At 35.2% G+C, this 18046-nt stretch overlaps 1 protein-coding gene across 1 annotated transcript in view; it reads right to left on the minus strand.

The window, feature by feature from the left end:
* Window positions 1-11679: 11679 nt before the first annotated feature.
* OTOGL (otogelin like) overlaps window positions 11680-18046 on the minus strand; it is a 130330-nt gene continuing 123963 nt past the window's right edge. Inside the window, exons 55-58 of the mRNA XM_032346910.1 lie at window positions 17550-17669; window positions 16112-16157; window positions 13311-13390; window positions 11680-12644 (exon numbers count right to left, since the gene is read on the minus strand). Coding sequence (XP_032202801.1) covers window positions 12444-12644; window positions 13311-13390; window positions 16112-16157; window positions 17550-17669 — 447 coding nt within the window. The 3' untranslated portion in view covers window positions 11680-12443. The remainder of the gene's footprint in view (window positions 12645-13310; window positions 13391-16111; window positions 16158-17549; window positions 17670-18046) is intronic.

The raw sequence follows: 18046 nt of genomic DNA on the forward strand, positions 1-18046 counted from the left end.
TAGCCAACCCTTCCTCACCTTCAAATTGCAGGAATTCAGCAAAGGTTTTTAGTGAATGTTATGTGTCAAGCTCAGGGCTAAGCACTGAGGCTATAGCAACAAATGTTCCTAGTTCTCCCTTACATAGCTACCAGTTACTAGCTTAAATTCTACTGAAGGACTGCTGAGTAAGTATTATATACTATGATCCTATGCACAGCCATATTCCTCTTGATCCTGTTCTTACTATCTAAATCCAGGACCTCTTTCCCGCTCATCTAATCTTTGGGTTCCTGGACCCAGTTCCAATGTGTGTGATTGGGATGGGAGGTGCTACCCCAACACCACCAAACAATTCTTGGGATACCACCTTGGTGTCCCATACATAATTCAACTCAATTCTGACACTGTCCACCCAGAGATAGAGTCAAATTCCACAGGCTAAGCATTCAGTCCTACAAGACTCCCCCCACCACCCCATTTCATATGTCTGTCACACGCCCAGGTTGCTATCCATGCTTCTGACCTATGGACTGTAGGCTCAGTTGAACTCCCTGGGTTCAATTAATTTGCTAGAGTGGCTCACAGAACTCAGAAAATCTGCTTACTCACTAGATGAGTGATTTATTATAAAAGGATGGAACTCAGGAACAGCCAGATAGAAGAGATGCAAGAGCAGGGTATGTTGGAAGAGACATCCACACCCTCTTGGAGTACACCACTCTCCCCAAGTGTCCATGTGTTCACCAAGCTGGAAGCTCCCCCAACTCCAATGGTTTTTTTTTGTTTTGTTTTGTTTTGTTTTGTTTTGTTTTAATGGAGGTTTCATTACATAGGCACAGTCCTACAAGCCCTCTCCCCTTCGGGGAGATGGTGATAGAACTGAAATTTCCATCCCCCTGATCATATAATTGGCTTCACTGGCAACAAACCCCCATTCTTAGAATCTGTCCAAAGGTCATCTTATTAAAATAACAGAAGACACTTTTATAGCTCCCATCACTTAGGAAATTCCAAGGAAAACAGTGATGAGAACCAAATATATATTTTATTCTAACTCTCAATATAACACTGGATAACTGGCATCACTTCATGCCTTCTTATTAGATTGATCTAAAACAGTTCTCCTTCTCTCTAGGGACACCTGGGTGGCTCAGTCAGTTAAGCGTCTGACTCTTGAGTCGGGTTCAGGTCATGATCTCAGCGTCTTGAGATCGAGCCCAGCCTTGTGCTTTGTGCTGTGTGTGAAGCCTGTTCAAGATTCTCTCTCTCCCTTTCCTTCTCCCTCTACCTGCACCTTCTACTCTGCCCCCTGCCAAAATACAATACAAAATAAGTCTCCTTATCTCTGGTTTTTCTTCTTTTCTAATCTATTTTCAACTTTCTTCAGATTGTGTTTTCAATGACTCACAGTGTTTTCAATGACTCTTCTCACGGTGTTTTCAATGACTCTTCAGCCTCCCTAATTCCTTACTGTACCCAGTAAGTCCTCCAGAAATATTTTGGTTTACTTCATACATGTTCAGTTCACTGTTTTTCCAATATTTTCCTCTTATTTCACCTTCTTCATGAAACTTGTCCTGGTATTACTAACAAGAGCTCTATCCCCTCCTCTGTGCTTCTGTGGTACTTAGTGCCCCTAATACATGGCTCATAGAATTCTTTTTTTTTATATAATTATCTGTGAACAACTTAGTATCTCTATCAGACTGTAATCTCCCTGAAGATAAGTCTTATTTCTTATTGATTTTCATATTACGATCCAATTGTGTTATCTTACATAATGAGCCCTCAACAAACATGTTTTGAATAAATACTTGTAGGAGAAATATTCTAAAACTCTGCCACCTCCTTTTTCTAGGTGACACTGGGGATTCACTTCATTGTAAATATTTCTAAACGTTTTTGAAACACAAATACAAGTTTTAAGATGAGTCATGTCATTCTAAAAAAACTAATGTATGACTTATAGGAGTCCTCTAATATGGATCTGCTTTAAAACTGGAGAGTCTTTTTCTGAACTGTTTGTGATGTGCCTGAGATTCTTTCTACCCTAATGATTTCCTCTTTAGAGTAACAAGATCTGTCACATTCCAGATTGTGGAGAAGTATATTGTTTTAAGGTTCAAATGGAACAGTGCTTAAAAGTTAAAGACCAACACAAAAATATTCTATCTTAAATCTTCTAGATAAATTAGATGAAGTGTTTTTGTCTTTCCTTGTTTCCTGACTCCTATTTTTATGGGTCTTTTTAAATGTCCCCTTTCAAAGGAGATATTTTACTCTAAATTTTCTTACAAAAATAAGACTTTTATAAGCTGACATGTAATCAAAGTGAGCCAGATTTCTATCATTATTTAAAGGAAAGCCATTGTTGCTATAGAATTTCTAAGCTTTATTTTGCTGGCATGAGTTACAAGAGAAAGAATATAAAAGATGGATTAGCAGCATGTTTTTCATTTGTATTTATTTCTTAAATGTGATGCCAAAAAGCTTGGTGTTTTAGTTCTGTAACTAGGATTGGCCTTTTTTACAATGCAAAATTTCCTAACAATTTGTGGCATTATCTTTTTAGCATATTTATTTATACAATATGAAAAGTAGTTATTGCAACAGATCTTTTGTGAAATGATTTAATCATCCAAATTAATCCAAATGAATTTGCTTTGAGTGAAAATTGTATGTTTAATAATGTGTTATTGGCTGCATTTCAGAATCAAAGATTAAAACTCAGATTTATTTGTATTTATTGGTGTGGACTAAAATGCAAATGTCATATTGAGAATTGAGACTAAAAAAGGACTTGCATCTCTGGAATGGGGTAGTTGTGAAATAATCTGAGGTCTGGTCCATCACGTTTATGGCTTTCCTGAGAGATTTGTTAACGAGTATGCCAAGATGGGTGAGAATTTATTTCTAAATGAGATTATCAGTACATTTAACATGTTTAATGAATTCAGTAAATTTTTACTGAGAAACTTTCCAGCAGAAGGGACAGGAAAGATAAGGCAAGAAAACTGTGACTTCTTTACTACAAGAGCTTTCAATCTAGACAGGAAGATCCACTATCCTTATACCCTGAAAAATGAAAGGGAGAAGTTAAAGACCAACATAAAAATATCCCTCCTTAAAACTTATAACCTGAATAAATTAGTGACATGGTTTTTGTCTCTTTTTATGGGACACTAGAGGATAAGGGAGATCTGTGACCTTACAAGGGGATGGCCAATGACCCTGGCAGTCCAAGAAAGATACTCAAACCCTTACTGTTGGCACAATTCTAGGATGACACCTAAAATTTCCACCCCCTGTTATTCACACCCTGTATAATCCCCTCCCCCTGAGGCTTGGTGGACCTGTGAAAATGATGAGATCATCACTACCATGATTATTTACTTTATAGACTACTTCACTATAGCAGAACAAAAAAGCCATTCTCCTGCTGACTTCTAAGAAGTAAGTTGCCATGATGTGAGAGGGCCAGATGGTTAGAACATGAGCCTTGCCTCCAGAGGCTGAGGGTGTGTGCCAGCCTACAGTCAGTCAGAACACTGTGATCTCAGTCCCAGAGTCTCACGGAACTTAATTCTGCAACGATGTGAATGAGCCTGGAAAAAGAGGACCCATAGCCTCAGATGAGATCACAGTCCTAAGTAACAACTTGATTTCAGCCTGGTGAGATCCTGAGCAGAGAGCCCAGACTCCTGGTTCACAGAAACTGTCAGATAATAAATGTTTTGATTCAAGACATTAAATTTGTGGTACTTCATTTCACAGCAATAGAAAAGCAATACCCACAGTTAATGGGATCGCAAACTTGGGCAGTCGTCGCACAGGAGTTCCTAACAAGAAGTCAGAGATGGATGTCCTATCCTCTTTGTTGGAAAACATCTTGAAGGGTTGTTTCATCAAAACTGCCATAGTTATATACAAGGTTGCCATGTGGAGCAACAGGAATGCAGTGGGAGAAAATGGAGTTGGCAGAGCAAGGGAAGCAGAGATAAATGCATTCAAGTCTTGGCATTTCTTTCACTCTGGCCCATCTCAAAGTTGGTTATCTCAAATTCTTAAATTCTGTGAAAGATATTCTTTGCAGTGGCGCTCATCCTCCCCAGAATTAATGAGTAGCAAGTGGGATTTGATCCCAGGCATCTAGTTCCAGAGGCTGTTTTCTTAACCATGAATCACAGAAGAATATCCTTACCCCTTGTTTACATAATCAATCTCATCTTATTTGATATAATTTAGAGCAGCTGCAGGTAGATCAAGAAAATGAACATGACAAAAAGCACAGGTATCCAGGTACTACTCTTAACGGGTCTAATATATTTATATCTTATAGATTTTTTCTAAAGTTAAGAAATAATTTTCTAAATGTTCACTTAATCTACTGCTCTCAACATTAAATAATCTCATATGTTTGGTTAAACATTTGTTATCCCAATAGTTTGTAGTATTTTCTCAAGACTCCTTTGCAAAATTTTGTAGACCTTTTGTATAATGCTAATATTTGAGTCTCAGTTTGTACTGTTCTAAAATACAAAAACAAAACAAAGTTCACAAACAAAAACTGTGTAACAGAATATAACTGACTTCAGAAGAAAATCTGTTATTTATTATATGTAAAATTTACCAGGAAAGACAAAAGAGATAGCTTACATCTCTCTGATTTCCAATTCCCTAACTCAGAGTTCTGTGCATCAGAAGCTGGTCAGTGGACACATGGTGCTGAAACAGTGTCTTTCAGGAAGTAGTTAAACTTTTCTCTAATTCCAACTCTCTTTCTGGTCTTTCTGAATCGCTTGAGAGTTAGTAGTTCCCAGGAAACAAAGGAGTTTAGCAGTACTCCACTGTATTTTATGAGCACTCATTACAAGATAAGCATTATAGATGAGAGTGTCAAGAAAAATGAAGGATAAAAATGCTAGATGTGAGCAAAAAAAAATCATAGTTTTTCATGACTTTTGATAATTCAGGATATCAGAGATGCATGAAATGATGTAGAGAGAATCTGTGACCTTTGTAGTTGGAAACTATTAGGACAAGCTTGCCAGAATATAGAAAGTAAAATAGGAATAGACTTTTTCATCCTGTCCTGTAGCTGGAAATATGAGAGTAAAATTCTTACCGTTCCTCAAGTGGTAATAGAGGACAACCACAGGCAATCCATATAACCTAATATAAACAGCCAAAATGACATGAAAATAAGCCATGAGACCTATGAAAAAGTACTACAAAGCAAAGAGAATATCATCTTAAAAATTGAGGAAAAGAAGAGATTAGATATTATAAGTACTTTGATGCAGAATTCAAGGGAAGAAATCAGGAAAGTTTTTGTCTTTGTCTGAAGTACGTAAAATACATGATTTCTGTAAAAGTATGAGAAAATACTGAGAAGAATAATTTTGTATCAATAGAAAATAGCCTGAAGTTAAAAAAAATTAGATGAGTTAAAAAGAGAATCTGATAGGAAATAAATACAAGGAACTAAAAATGATTTTTCAGATTTACAATCTACACTGACAGAAGTAGAGTAAGCATGAATAACTATTATGGAAAAAAATATACAATTATGAAGAGCAAAAAAGACAAATAGATGAAGACATAGAAAGAAATTATCATAGGTATGAAAGAAAAACAATGTATACATAATTTTTCTGAATATAAAATCAGATTAAAAGGGAAACATATCAAATAAAAATATACTAGCAATAGAAGAAACACCTTTTATATATTTAAAAAAAGATTGTGTGAAGATCAGAAAATCCAAAAGAATATCAATAAATATAGAACCATACCTATACACACTTTCACAATAGAAGAATTTAAAACTTAAAGGAAAATTGTAATAAGCAACCGTTCAAAGAAAAAAGAAAAGAAATATACCTATAATGGAACCATATACTAAAATGGAAACCAGACTTTTCTTTTGCAGCACTAAATGTCCAAACACAATGAAGCAATGTCTAGAGTTTTTGAAAGCAAACTATGAACTCAAATTTTTATACTCTGCTTATATATATCAAGTCCTATATGTTAAACACTCTAGTAAGTACTTTACATGTATTAACTCCATTAGCCTCACACAAATCCTTTGAGGAATTTGAAAACTATGAAGTGCAAAATTATTAAGTTTGTTTAGAGTCACACAGAAAAATATGATATTAGGATTTGAATTTATACCTATTTCATCCAAGGGCCTGAGACCTTAGTTATTATGTAAAAGTGTGAGTAAAGTCTTAGGAAATATATAACCCATATACCTTTCTGGAGAAAAATTACTTGAAGACAAAATCAAGCAACCAAGAAATCAAACAAACATAAGGATTCAGTAATGGAGATACTAGGACTCTCAGTAAAGACTGTGGTTAGTCCATATACAGAATTATAAAATTAGATAGCAAAAACTGAATTTATTTTTATGTGTATGTTTATGTGCAGGCATATATAGCTTTTAATAGAATAAATAGATAAAATTTAATTTTGGCACAAAATAAATATGACTAAGAAGGCAGAAAGCTTAAATTCCATATCTTTAGTAAACAAAACACAATTTTTAAAATTTTGTATCCATCTCAAGGTTTCTATAATCTATTTTCTGATAATAGATAACATTTTTGATAATATGATAGAATTTTAACTTTAACCAGAATGTCAGTCTTTCTAGTTAACAGTGAAATAACTCTGAAAAGTCAAATATTCCCCCCCAACCAAAGATGCTGTTTAGAGGCAAGATTTCAAGTACTATAGCCTTTCATGTGACATCATTAGAAAAAAAAAAAATGGATGGGAAAGCTATGAACAAGATGGTTGTTAATATTTGTGCAAGTTAGCAAAAGATGCCTCCTCATGGTAGATACACTAGGAAAAGGCACAGTGTGTGGTGGATAAATTAGAAAATACCTCAGGAATTATTAGAAAGTGCTCCTCCCTCTGGGAAGATGACTCCCAGATGGGTGTTTGGCTTGGCAAGAGACCAGTGTCTTCATGCAAAGAAAAAGGCATTCCTTCCTCTGGATAGAAAGAGCTTCTTGTCACGGTATATGACCTGGCTTGAGAAACATGAGCCAGATTTCAGTACTCCCTTGTCCCTCAGGTGAGCACTTCTATACGGAAACCAGACTGCTGGACCATTCACATTGACCTTGTCTGGGAATATTAGCGCAAATGTGAATCTTAATTCACTGGGCTGTAAGCCGTCTGGCCAGAGTCATAACTTTTGTGTATCTTGAAATCTTCTGAGTCTACATGTTGTAACCACAAACGTTCTTGAAAGATTAATTTTAAGAAATTGTTGAGATATCTTTATTTCAGTAGTGTCCGTTCTTAATGTAATGTGAACATTAACCGTGAAACATTGCATGATAGTTAATTGCCTAGAAAAAGCTCAGAAACCTTTAAATTCCTAGTAAGAGCATCTATTCTCTTTTGGACATTAGAGCCTCAAGATACCGTGTCTGTCTTCTCTCCATTTCAGCTTAAATTGAATGAAATATATCAATAATTTATTCATATTCATCTCTTAAAACTAACATGAATAAAAGGTTTTGTTTCACTCCTAATAATTAAATTTTAAAAACAGAACCCAAAGTCCCAGGGTATATTAATTATAATACTTAAAGATGGAGACAGGTCAATTAAAGCTTGCAAAATCATTTGTCCTGAAAGAGAACTCTATAAAATTACCACTAAGAAAATGGACAAAGAAAAAATAGACAAAAGATAAAATGAGTATATAGAAAGGTTTGAATTCAGTGGCACAGTCAGGTATCTATTCTGCTGTGAGCTGACCTTTTTTCTAATATCATCAATAAGGATTTTCTTTGTTATTATCAATAAGGACATTCTACTATGAGCTGACCTTTTTTCTTATTATTACCAATAAGGAATTTTGTCTGGTACTACCTAGTGTTGATGATGATAAAGAATAAAAAAAAAAAAAACTCATAAACTTCTTGGGGAAGGAAAAAGTTGATCAGCAGTTGTGGAAGACAGATTAGCAAAATGTATGGAAATTCTTCAGCATGTTGATGTCATTTGGTCCTTCAATTTCACTTCGTGAGTAAGGGTTTATAATAGGGAAAATGAGAAACAAATTTAATAACCATTAATAGACCAGTTAAATAGATCATGATATTCACTTGTGAAAATACTATATAGCATATAAAATTTCTAGTGCAGAAAATCTTTTTAGAACATAAAAATTCTTAAAGAAATTTAAAATTAAAAGATGTATATTCAATTTAATCCTTGAGCAAGAGAGACAGAGAGATAAGTGGAAATAAAATGACAATAGAAATTATTTAGATGGATGTTTTATATTCTTCTTTATCTCCTAGAAACTGCATGATTTTGTTTTTTACTCTTCTCCCTTCCAACAGGACATAGCAAACAGTTAAATCTTTATTGATTTAATAAGCTAAAGTTAACATTTCGTAGTTTTAGTGTTAATCTCTGAGCCTGTCAGGAAATATGTATGTGGTTCAAGTCCGTGCTGACACAGCACAGACAGACATTAAATTTGTTATTTACTGATGTGGGGAAGACTCTGCAAGGAACTGATTTACGGGAAGTGGGGCAGGAGAGGAGTCAAAATTACTAGAGAGTCGGCCACAGCTCACGTAGAACACAGATGTCTCTGGAGAGCCAAAGGAACCACTGCATCTGGGAATCGTCTGTGAGATGAGTGACAGTGAGCAATTTACCTGCGGGCTCCTGGGCCTGCCGTCATTGCTCAGAGTTCATTTCACAGGGTACTTATCCCCTCTTTATTCCAGGCCATATCACCCAGTTTATCAGGGTAGTCATGGGGGTGTGGTGCTTCTTCCACAGAAGGCTCAGAGGTGGTGGGAGAAGCCAGTGTCTATGGCAGGGAGAAAGAAAACATAGGTCAGGGGAAGGCAAGGAGGCCAGTGGCTTTGCCTGGTCCTCAGCACGTGCACTGCGCTGTTCCCGTCCAGCTGTTTCAGGCTGCCTGCAGAGAGAATTGCCATGAAGGCGGCAGAAGGTCCAGGACCACCAGCTGCCGAAACATGAACATGTGCCTGCGTGAATCTGGGCATGAGTACAGCAGGAGAGGTGTGTATTTTGGGTTCAACTGACCATCCACTAATCACCTTTCAACCTACTTACTGTGGTCTGAATTTTTGTGTCTCCCACTCCCGGTCCCGCCTCAAATTCACAACACCCTATGTGATGGTATTAGGAAGTTGGCCTTTGGGAGATGAGTAGAACATGAGGGTTAAGCCCTCTGGAATGGGATTAGTGCCGTTACAGAAGATACCCCAGGCAGCTCCCTCATCCCTCCTGCAGGTGAGAAAACAGCAAGAAGACTGCTAGCACCTTGTTCTTGGACTTCCCAGTCTCAAGAGTTATAAGAAATAAATGTTTATGGTTTCTAAGCCACCTAGCCTAAAAAAAAAAAAGTATAAAAAAGCTTTTAATTGGCTACCATCTTGTAGGTGAGAAATGGCTTTTTTTGTGTAAATTGAATGTGAAATGCTTTTATTAAAAGCATGCTCCAGGGGCGCCTGGGTGGCTCAGTGGGTTAAAGCCTCTGCCTTCTACTCTGGTCATGATCCCAGGGTCCTGGGATCGAGCCCCGCATCGGGCTTTTCTGTCTGGCAAATAAACAAATAAATCTTAAAAAAATAAATAAATAAAGCATGCTCCATTGGGGTGTCTGGGTGGTGTATTCAATTGAGTGTCCAACTGTTGATTTCTGCTGGGATTGTGATCTCAGGGCCATGGAATCAAGCCCTGCATCAGGCTCTGTGCTGAGCTCAGATTCTGCTCGGGATTCTCTTTCCCTCTTCCCCTCCCCACCATTCTTTCATTCTCTCTCTTTCCCTCTTTCTCTCTCAAATAAATAAATAAATAAATCCCTTTAAAAAGTATGCTCAATTATCTTTCCAGTGTCCTCAAGTATTATTTCTTTTTCTCTCTCATATCATACAAGTTATTGGCCTATTTTTCTATTAGGTTGTTCATATTTTCCTTTTGTGTTCTTTTTTAGGAGCTCTTGCTATAGAAGACGAGCCTTTATCAATGATACATTGTAAATATTGTGCTTTGGTTTTACATTTTTTTCTTTTGACTTTGACTTTTTTTGTCTTGCAGAATTTGTTTTCAGTTTTCTTATTAAATTTATCAATGTTTCCTTCTGGGCTTCTGGATGTTGAGTCAGAATTGGAATGACTCTCCCCCACTCTAAGGTATTAGTGAATTTCTCCCATATTTTCTTTAGTTTTACCCTCTCCCTCCCTTTTTGAACATTTCAATCTCTGATTCATGTAGAATTTATCTTCATGTCAATGGATGTATGAATCCAACTTTCTCAAAACGGCTAGGCAGGAACAGCACAGCTCATGTGCAGAGCACCATGAATCCAAATCCAAGTTACTATCCAGTGGTCCCAACAGCAGGTTATTGTCCAGGTTATTATCCAGGTGTCCCAAATCATCACCTCTGATGATTGGAGGGTCACCTGGATCATATGCTACATTTCAAAGTTTGGGGCACTCCTTCTGAACTTTCTCATAGGTATGTTTATGTGACTAATGCCTACTTTCTCATAAGACTTTAAATTACAGGAGAGTCTACACTGTGTCTGCTTTATTTTACATTTGTCCTCAGAGCTCAGAATAGCACCTGGCTCAGAGAAGGTGCTCAATACCTATCTGTTATATTGCAGAATGCTTATCATGTTCTAGGACAATGTTTCCCGTTTTCCCCCACAAATAGATCTAAACGTAATTTAGTATTTTTAATTTAATTACAAGTATTTTACAGAGCATGAAAATAAAGAAATGTGTGGCAGACAATAGACAACATTACCTGCCTCAGCAGAGGTACATAATAGTTTCTCTCAAGCAATGTTAATTTATTTTAACCAAAGACATTTGATTCAATCTATATGTTAACAGGAGTCAAAGAATACCGAAATGTTAATGTCTAGATGAAACACTTTTATTAAGCACAAATAAGATAAAGCCCATTTTTATAAATAGAAGGCACTGGGACATTGCAGAAGCAATGTTCATTTCATTCTTTCATTTGTTTCTTAGTAACCCTGGAGGTCCAAAATATCTGATAAGTTGCATTTTTTTCTGGGAAGCATGATTTTGAAATCCAAGCAACTCACCTAGCTGAAATCACCAGGCTCACCCACATCTGCTTTTCAATGCACCTTTACTGTTTTCATGTTGCTATTTGACTTCATTTGATCCCCACAACAATCATAGCAAGTAGAGCATTCTCTCTTTTTTACAGATGAGGAAATTCAAATAATTCTACACTGTAAGTGGCAGAAAATTTGAGGATTTGCAAAGATCTCAAGATATGTACCTTGCAAATATCAATAACCTATTATGTTTAAAAAGTGCAGCATTCCATTGCAGAATGATTAATACATTCAAATCATTTTATTTCATTCTTCATTGGCAAAGCAGCAGCATGAAAAGAAAAATAGCACGCAACTTCGATCGAATGCAAATACGTATCAAAAACCATTGGTCCATGGCATAACAAATAATTAAATGTTAAATGGTAACAACTTATTTCATAGCAGTTGTAATGGTATAAAAAATAAAAGTCCAAGATATCCCGCCACTCTTTAACAAGTGATGCTACATTTCTCCATTTCTTATTATTGTGATTACTATTATATGTATGTATATACATATGTATGTGTGACATTATTTTTCATTTCTTTAAAAGGAATTGAATTTAATATTTTTAATTCTATGAAAAGCAAGCTCTTTAAGAATCAAAGATTCCGTGACAGACACCTTACTATATCATTCAAAAGAAAAGAGCATAGGACTGGGATTCAGAAAGTCATTTGCTATAAGGCACACAGCTTTTCCAGTGACCTGGTACACCTGCAAAACAAGAGGCATTTGCAATAACAATCCTAATATTCATTCGGGCTTTAAATAATCTAAAATCCTATAGTTTAGTGACCTGTCTCTATATATCCTACTCTTTATGACTATCCAGATGCCAGCTTTAACTAATTACATTTACCAGATTAAGCAGTAGTGAGGAAAGAGTACTGCTATCTTAATTTGGGAAGCTATGGCAGACTTTGCAAAGCAAAAAAATCTCTACTGGGTGCAAATGGAAAATGCAAAATAACCTTCTAATGCGTGAGAATATCCCAGGGCTGTGGCATGTTGCAATTACATACATAACTGCATCTCAGCTGAATAAGTTAGAATCAGTTGAGTCTCTAAAATAGAGTAAATCAATAAATTTGATTTATTTTTATTTTGACAACTATTTTGACAATTATTTTTTCTAGGAAATAGCATATATTTGTACCCAGCATTAAATTGTCATATCCCAAACATCTGAAAAATACATTAATGTTTAATAAAATCTTCCAGTGCCTAAATAATGACATTAAGGTAACTTCATTTGACATTATGATTATTGCATAGAGTTCCTAGAAATCCAGGAGTTTAATTCCACTGACATGTGCAGTCTATAGGTTCCTGGAGTGTGTGCATGACTTCAGTGCCATTTCCTGAGCAATACAGAGGCACAGACAAGTTTCTCACTCCATTTTCACGACAGCACTTGCAGAATCTTAGATGGCTCTCAATGTTGATGTTATATATGGTAGCAGATGGGCATTTTCCATCACAAGATGCAACATTTACCTGTAAGGAGAGACAATGAGAAAAGAATTCTTAAAATGTTTAAAAACTGGCTATTCAATTCTCCTATGATACCAAGGGAAAGCAAAACTTTATTATCACTGTATTAAGTCTCAAGCTACTGTATATTAGAAGACTGCAAGAAAATACCAGGTTAGACTTTAATAACTTGAATAAGTCCAGGAGATGTTCCATGATGATACCTAAGACAGAAAGGCTGACATAAACTCTGAAATAAATGTGCACACAATAACTAGTCAGGTATATGTACAATGTTCATCACAATCTAATGATTCTATTGTAATCTGTATTATATCATACCTCGTGGAGACTATAGTATTGGGTAGGTCACATTAAATGGGGTAAAATTAGAACTAAGACTATTTTTGCTGAGTAAAATTGCATAGTTAAAAAAATATGTAGTCAAATATATTTGGTTTAATTTCCATCTGTCTAGATTGCAATTATGATTCATAACTATTGATTATTAATGCCAAGAATAGTTTATACTTCTTCACAAACAGAATATTTTAATATTAAAATGTATGAATAATCGCAAAGTTAAATATTGTGACAGTTGGCATTTTGTTGACTTACAAACGTATTAGTGCTATATACTTTTGGAAAGACACATGCCCTTTATGTAACAAATTATATGTTTCCACTTACAGGGTTTTGACTTACACAGTCCTGTTTCCTTATGATTGATTTAATTATCACTTTCTGGCATATTCTTTCTTCTCGTTTGCCTGATAAAATATAGAATGTATTGATTCATCAGAAAGCCCATGCCCTTGTTTCTTAATTCAATTAAACATATGCCTATATTTAAAATAAAATAATGTATATATTTATATGAAATACATTCCTATATTAAAGTATACTTAAAATTTCCCTCAAATATTTTATGCTCAATATTTATTTTCACTTTCTAAATAGACTTTCTCATATTTTTAGCATTATATTTATCTCTTTACCTTATTGTCCTAGAATAGAATCAAAACATTCTACACATGCAATAATGTTAACATCAACCTGTGTGTATCATATAGAGAGATAAAATATATATTTAAATTTTTAAAATTATTAAATTATTTTTAGAATGAAACATTGTATGTAGAAGTATATATACATGTACATAATTAGGCAGCTATACATGTATACATAAACCTATTTTAAAATTAAAAACAGATTTAAAGCTACTTTATCTTAATAGATTTTAATATAAAATCATACATGAAGGTAATTGAATTATTTATCAACCATTTTGAAATGTATGGATGAGTCATTACAGTTGATATTTATGGCTCTGAAATTATCTCTTATGACTTCACATTAAAATACTTTGTATTAATTAATGATATATTAAAATGCCTCTGTGGTGTGATGGATGACCACTTGATGACACCTAGGAATACATATTTAAAGCTATATCTAAATAACCCTTGAATCAGGATGCACAAAGACCAAGGTTCTTACTTCACTCTGACAATAACTTGCTTTGTTACTTTAGGAAAGTCACTGAAATCATTCTGCTGAGTTTTCTTGTTTGCAAAAGATTGGAATTAGATCTTCAGTTTCCAAATCAGTTTAGCCACAAAATCTTTTATGTTAAGTGCTTATATGAAATTCCAACATGTAAAGTATCTAAAAGCTAAACTACTCAGGTTGAAGCAGAGATGAGTAGCAAAGATTGCCTGAAAGTAAATTGTCCTTCTCAAGGTCGCTCTTGACCTTCAAAATGCTAACTTCAGAGGTAATAGCTTAGTTCTCATCCTACTTAACTTCTCAGCAGCATTTGGCCCCATCTATGACTCTCTCCTCCTTGATATACTTTCCACACTTGGCTTCTGAAACAGCCCTTTTGGTTTTTCTCCATCTCAATTGTGGCTCCTCCTCAGAATCCTATGCTTGTCCCTTCTCCTTTCCTTTGCCTCCCAACTACCGTCTGGTTGGTGGTTCAGAGTTTGTGATGGAGGACAGGCTGGTGTGTACCTTATGGTGCTTTCACTCAGTGGTTAGTTACTTTAGTAGCCCTTCTATTCTCATGTCAGAGGAAAGAAGAGTTAAGGAAGAAATCATCTCTAATGTGACCTATAAGGTACCCACCCTCTTCTTTCTGTCACCTTCATCCTTGTGCTTAGCCAAACCTTGCTATTTCCTCTGCTTTCCATACTTGTTATTCTTCCTGGCTGGATTCAGTCACTCAGTCTCTACCCAGAAGACACCTCACCACAGAGGCACTCTCCAGCCACTCACTTAAATTAGCAAACCATTTCCCCACCCTCCATCCCTTTTATTCTGTACTAATTTTCTTTATGTCACTCATCTCTACCTGACACAATAGTATATATTTATGTATTCCTTATTTCTTCCCCTTCTTCATAATATGCACTAGGGCATGCAGGTACTGTTTCATTGTCCCTGTGCCTAAAAGAGTGCCTGATACATGACAGGCAACTCGTAGAAATCTATTTGATGAGCTAATTTGTGTAATAAATATAACGAGATAGCTTAAATTTATTGTTAGCTGGCTGAACTTATTAGTACCAAGAGGCATTTCCTCTTCATTTCTTAAAGACTATGGGAATACATTTGGTTAAGCATGGTATTTGCAATAGTATCCAACATCCAGTCTGTCCAAGATAGCTCAGTCACCCAGAAACAAAGTTTGTAGAAAAGGATTTTGTGATATCAAGCAGAAGCTATTCCACAAGTCCCTACATGTCAGATGGGAGAAACTGAGGTAGGTTGGTATTATTCTGCAACTTTAGAGAGCTTGGAAGAATTGAAAGGTCCTGGACCTGGGCAGTGGACAGGCCTGAGTCCATTACTGATTAGTGCAAATCAACTTTTCTGAACCTTCATTTCCTTATCTGTAGAGGAAACCATACCTACCTCTCATTTATCTCTCAACTGTTGTAAAGATTGGTTACAATACTGTCTTTACAGGGCTTAATTGTGCCAATGTGTGGCAGGCAATAAATAGAAGGTTTACAGTCGGTTGCACAGATCTTCCCCTGCCTGCCCTTGGATAACAAAATGGACCTACTTGTTGAATAATCAGCATGGAGTTATAAAATCCAAGGTCCTTATTGAAGCCAAAATGCCATTCTCACCATAACTTACTTAACTTGGTGTAGCCTAGCATGTTCCAAGCAAATTTGACAAAAGAGACCTTTTAAACTTAAAACTTATATTAAAATCCTATGCAATACATTTTGGGAAATACAACAATAAAGAAATTTCTGATATTTAGGTTAAAATTCATCTAAATTAAAAATACTTTATTCATACTCCAGAAGACTAAATTACAAAATAATTAACCACATGACAAACATTTAAATAATAACATTATAAAATATGCTTCCCTCCTTGCATCATAAGATCTGAATTTTATGAGAAAGATCATAATTACCATGAGCAATTAAAACTAATCAAATTAACGCATATAATATGTCCTCACTTACAGATCTTGCAACAGCCTTCATTATAAAGCTTTACAATCCCTTCATTCTAGGAAGAGAGAAGGAATAAAGTCAAAACTCACAGTGTTTGTTCATGTCCTATTGGACTAGAAATAGAAAACTAACTCTCTTGGTGTTTTTATTAAATATCACAAAGCCTTCACTGGAAAATTATAGAAATTTAACTATTTTTAATGAGAATTTGTTTTTAAAATAAGCAGCTGATATTTTGTTTAAATTTTTGTTATTTCTTCACTAGTAAAGTGCAAAGAGATGAACTTACTTAAAAGAACACATTATTTATTTATTTATTTATTTACTAAAAACATTTTCAATAATGCACAAAAAATTCTTACCAAAGCAGAGTACTAATAGGTACTCTAAATTGAGGCCGTTATGTTTTTTTCAACTCCTTGGAATAAGCTAAGGTACTCTATGAGATAAGACTAAGTTCCTGAATATAATTGAATGTTTAAATGATGTATCTTTTTCTTTAACATTTAAAAAGAAAAAAAATCGCTCACTTCAGGATGACTCTTGCCTAGGACTAAATTAAGAAAACTTTTATTGATTACCTTTTTGAATTCTTACAGTAAGCCGCTAATTGCTTTTAGTAACTTACCAATTACAATATAAGTCAAAGAATTTGCACCATAAAAATGAATCTGTGAAATAGATGATGCCTAAGATTCTTTTCAGAGCTGAAATTCTATTACTTTATTATACATGACCTCTACCTACCCAGCTAGCTAGCCACCATCACTAAAAGGGCACATCTTGGGGAGAAAAAAAAAATCAATGAGACTATGCTATTTCTGCACACTTAAGAAAAATATTGCCTATGCAATAGAACAAAGCTCACTTTTCATGAAGGATTACTATCTCCAAAATAGTTAAAGCTACAAAGGATCTTACAAGAAAAAAGTATCACCTCCAAAAATCTACTTTCCCAGTGGACTCTTCTCTGAGGGAAGAAGGAGTTGGGGAATCTAACCTTAAGGATCAGCAGTGCTGTCATATACGCCAGGTTCTACCAGGGCCGTGCTCAGAGGAGTCAAGACAAATCTGACTTAGGCCAGCTTGTATTAAAAAGGGAACGGCATCATAAATTCTGGCTGTGTGTTTAAGAAGTAAAATTGGCCAGCCTCCAATAGATTATCAATTCATACTGAAAGAGAGGCTAGGTCTGCTGATCAAATGATTTTTCAAAAATTTTTGGAACTAGCACAATATCCGTTCAGGGAGAATCAAAGTTATTTGGAACACCATTGATAACTCAAAGTGGCAAACTGAAGGCATATAATAGGGCTTTTACACACATGTGAAAATGAAACATAGACCAAAGTAAATAAGCCACAACATATGTATATACAACCTTTGAAAACATATTTCCTAAATTCTATGTAATACTACATTTTCTTAGACATGATAAAGTACAAACCATTTTGCATTCAGTCTCATTAAAAGGGGGACAGACCATACTGTAGTTCAGAATCATTGTCCCTTCGTCAGTCTTTACACACTCATATGTGGTACAATTATAATGCCAGGTACTCCCCTCCTAAAAATAAGAGAAAGTTACTGTTTTGTTTATTAAAATCTGATATATTTCTTAAGTAGAATATTTCCTCTCCAAGTCAAGATGCAGAGAACTTCTTGTGGTATAAAATGTCTATCTGGAAATATCCTCAAATTTATCTAAAAGGAGTAGAAATACATAGATGGGGTGTGTGCATGTATGTGTGTTTGGTTTCATACCAGAACTGAGATGTAAATGTGAAATAAAGCAATAGAGGAAAGAAACAAATAGGTATCTGTTTCTACTACAAGATTAATTACCCAATTTGGCCATGTGTCAAAGGTCTTGCTCAACTGTTCCCTCACTAATTATAAAACAACAAATCATATTAGCTAATATGCCTCCTTTCTTGAGATTTG

Source organism: Mustela erminea, chromosome 6 (assembly GCF_009829155.1).
Source record: "Mustela erminea isolate mMusErm1 chromosome 6, mMusErm1.Pri, whole genome shotgun sequence".
NCBI lineage: Eukaryota > Metazoa > Chordata > Mammalia > Carnivora > Mustelidae > Mustela > Mustela erminea.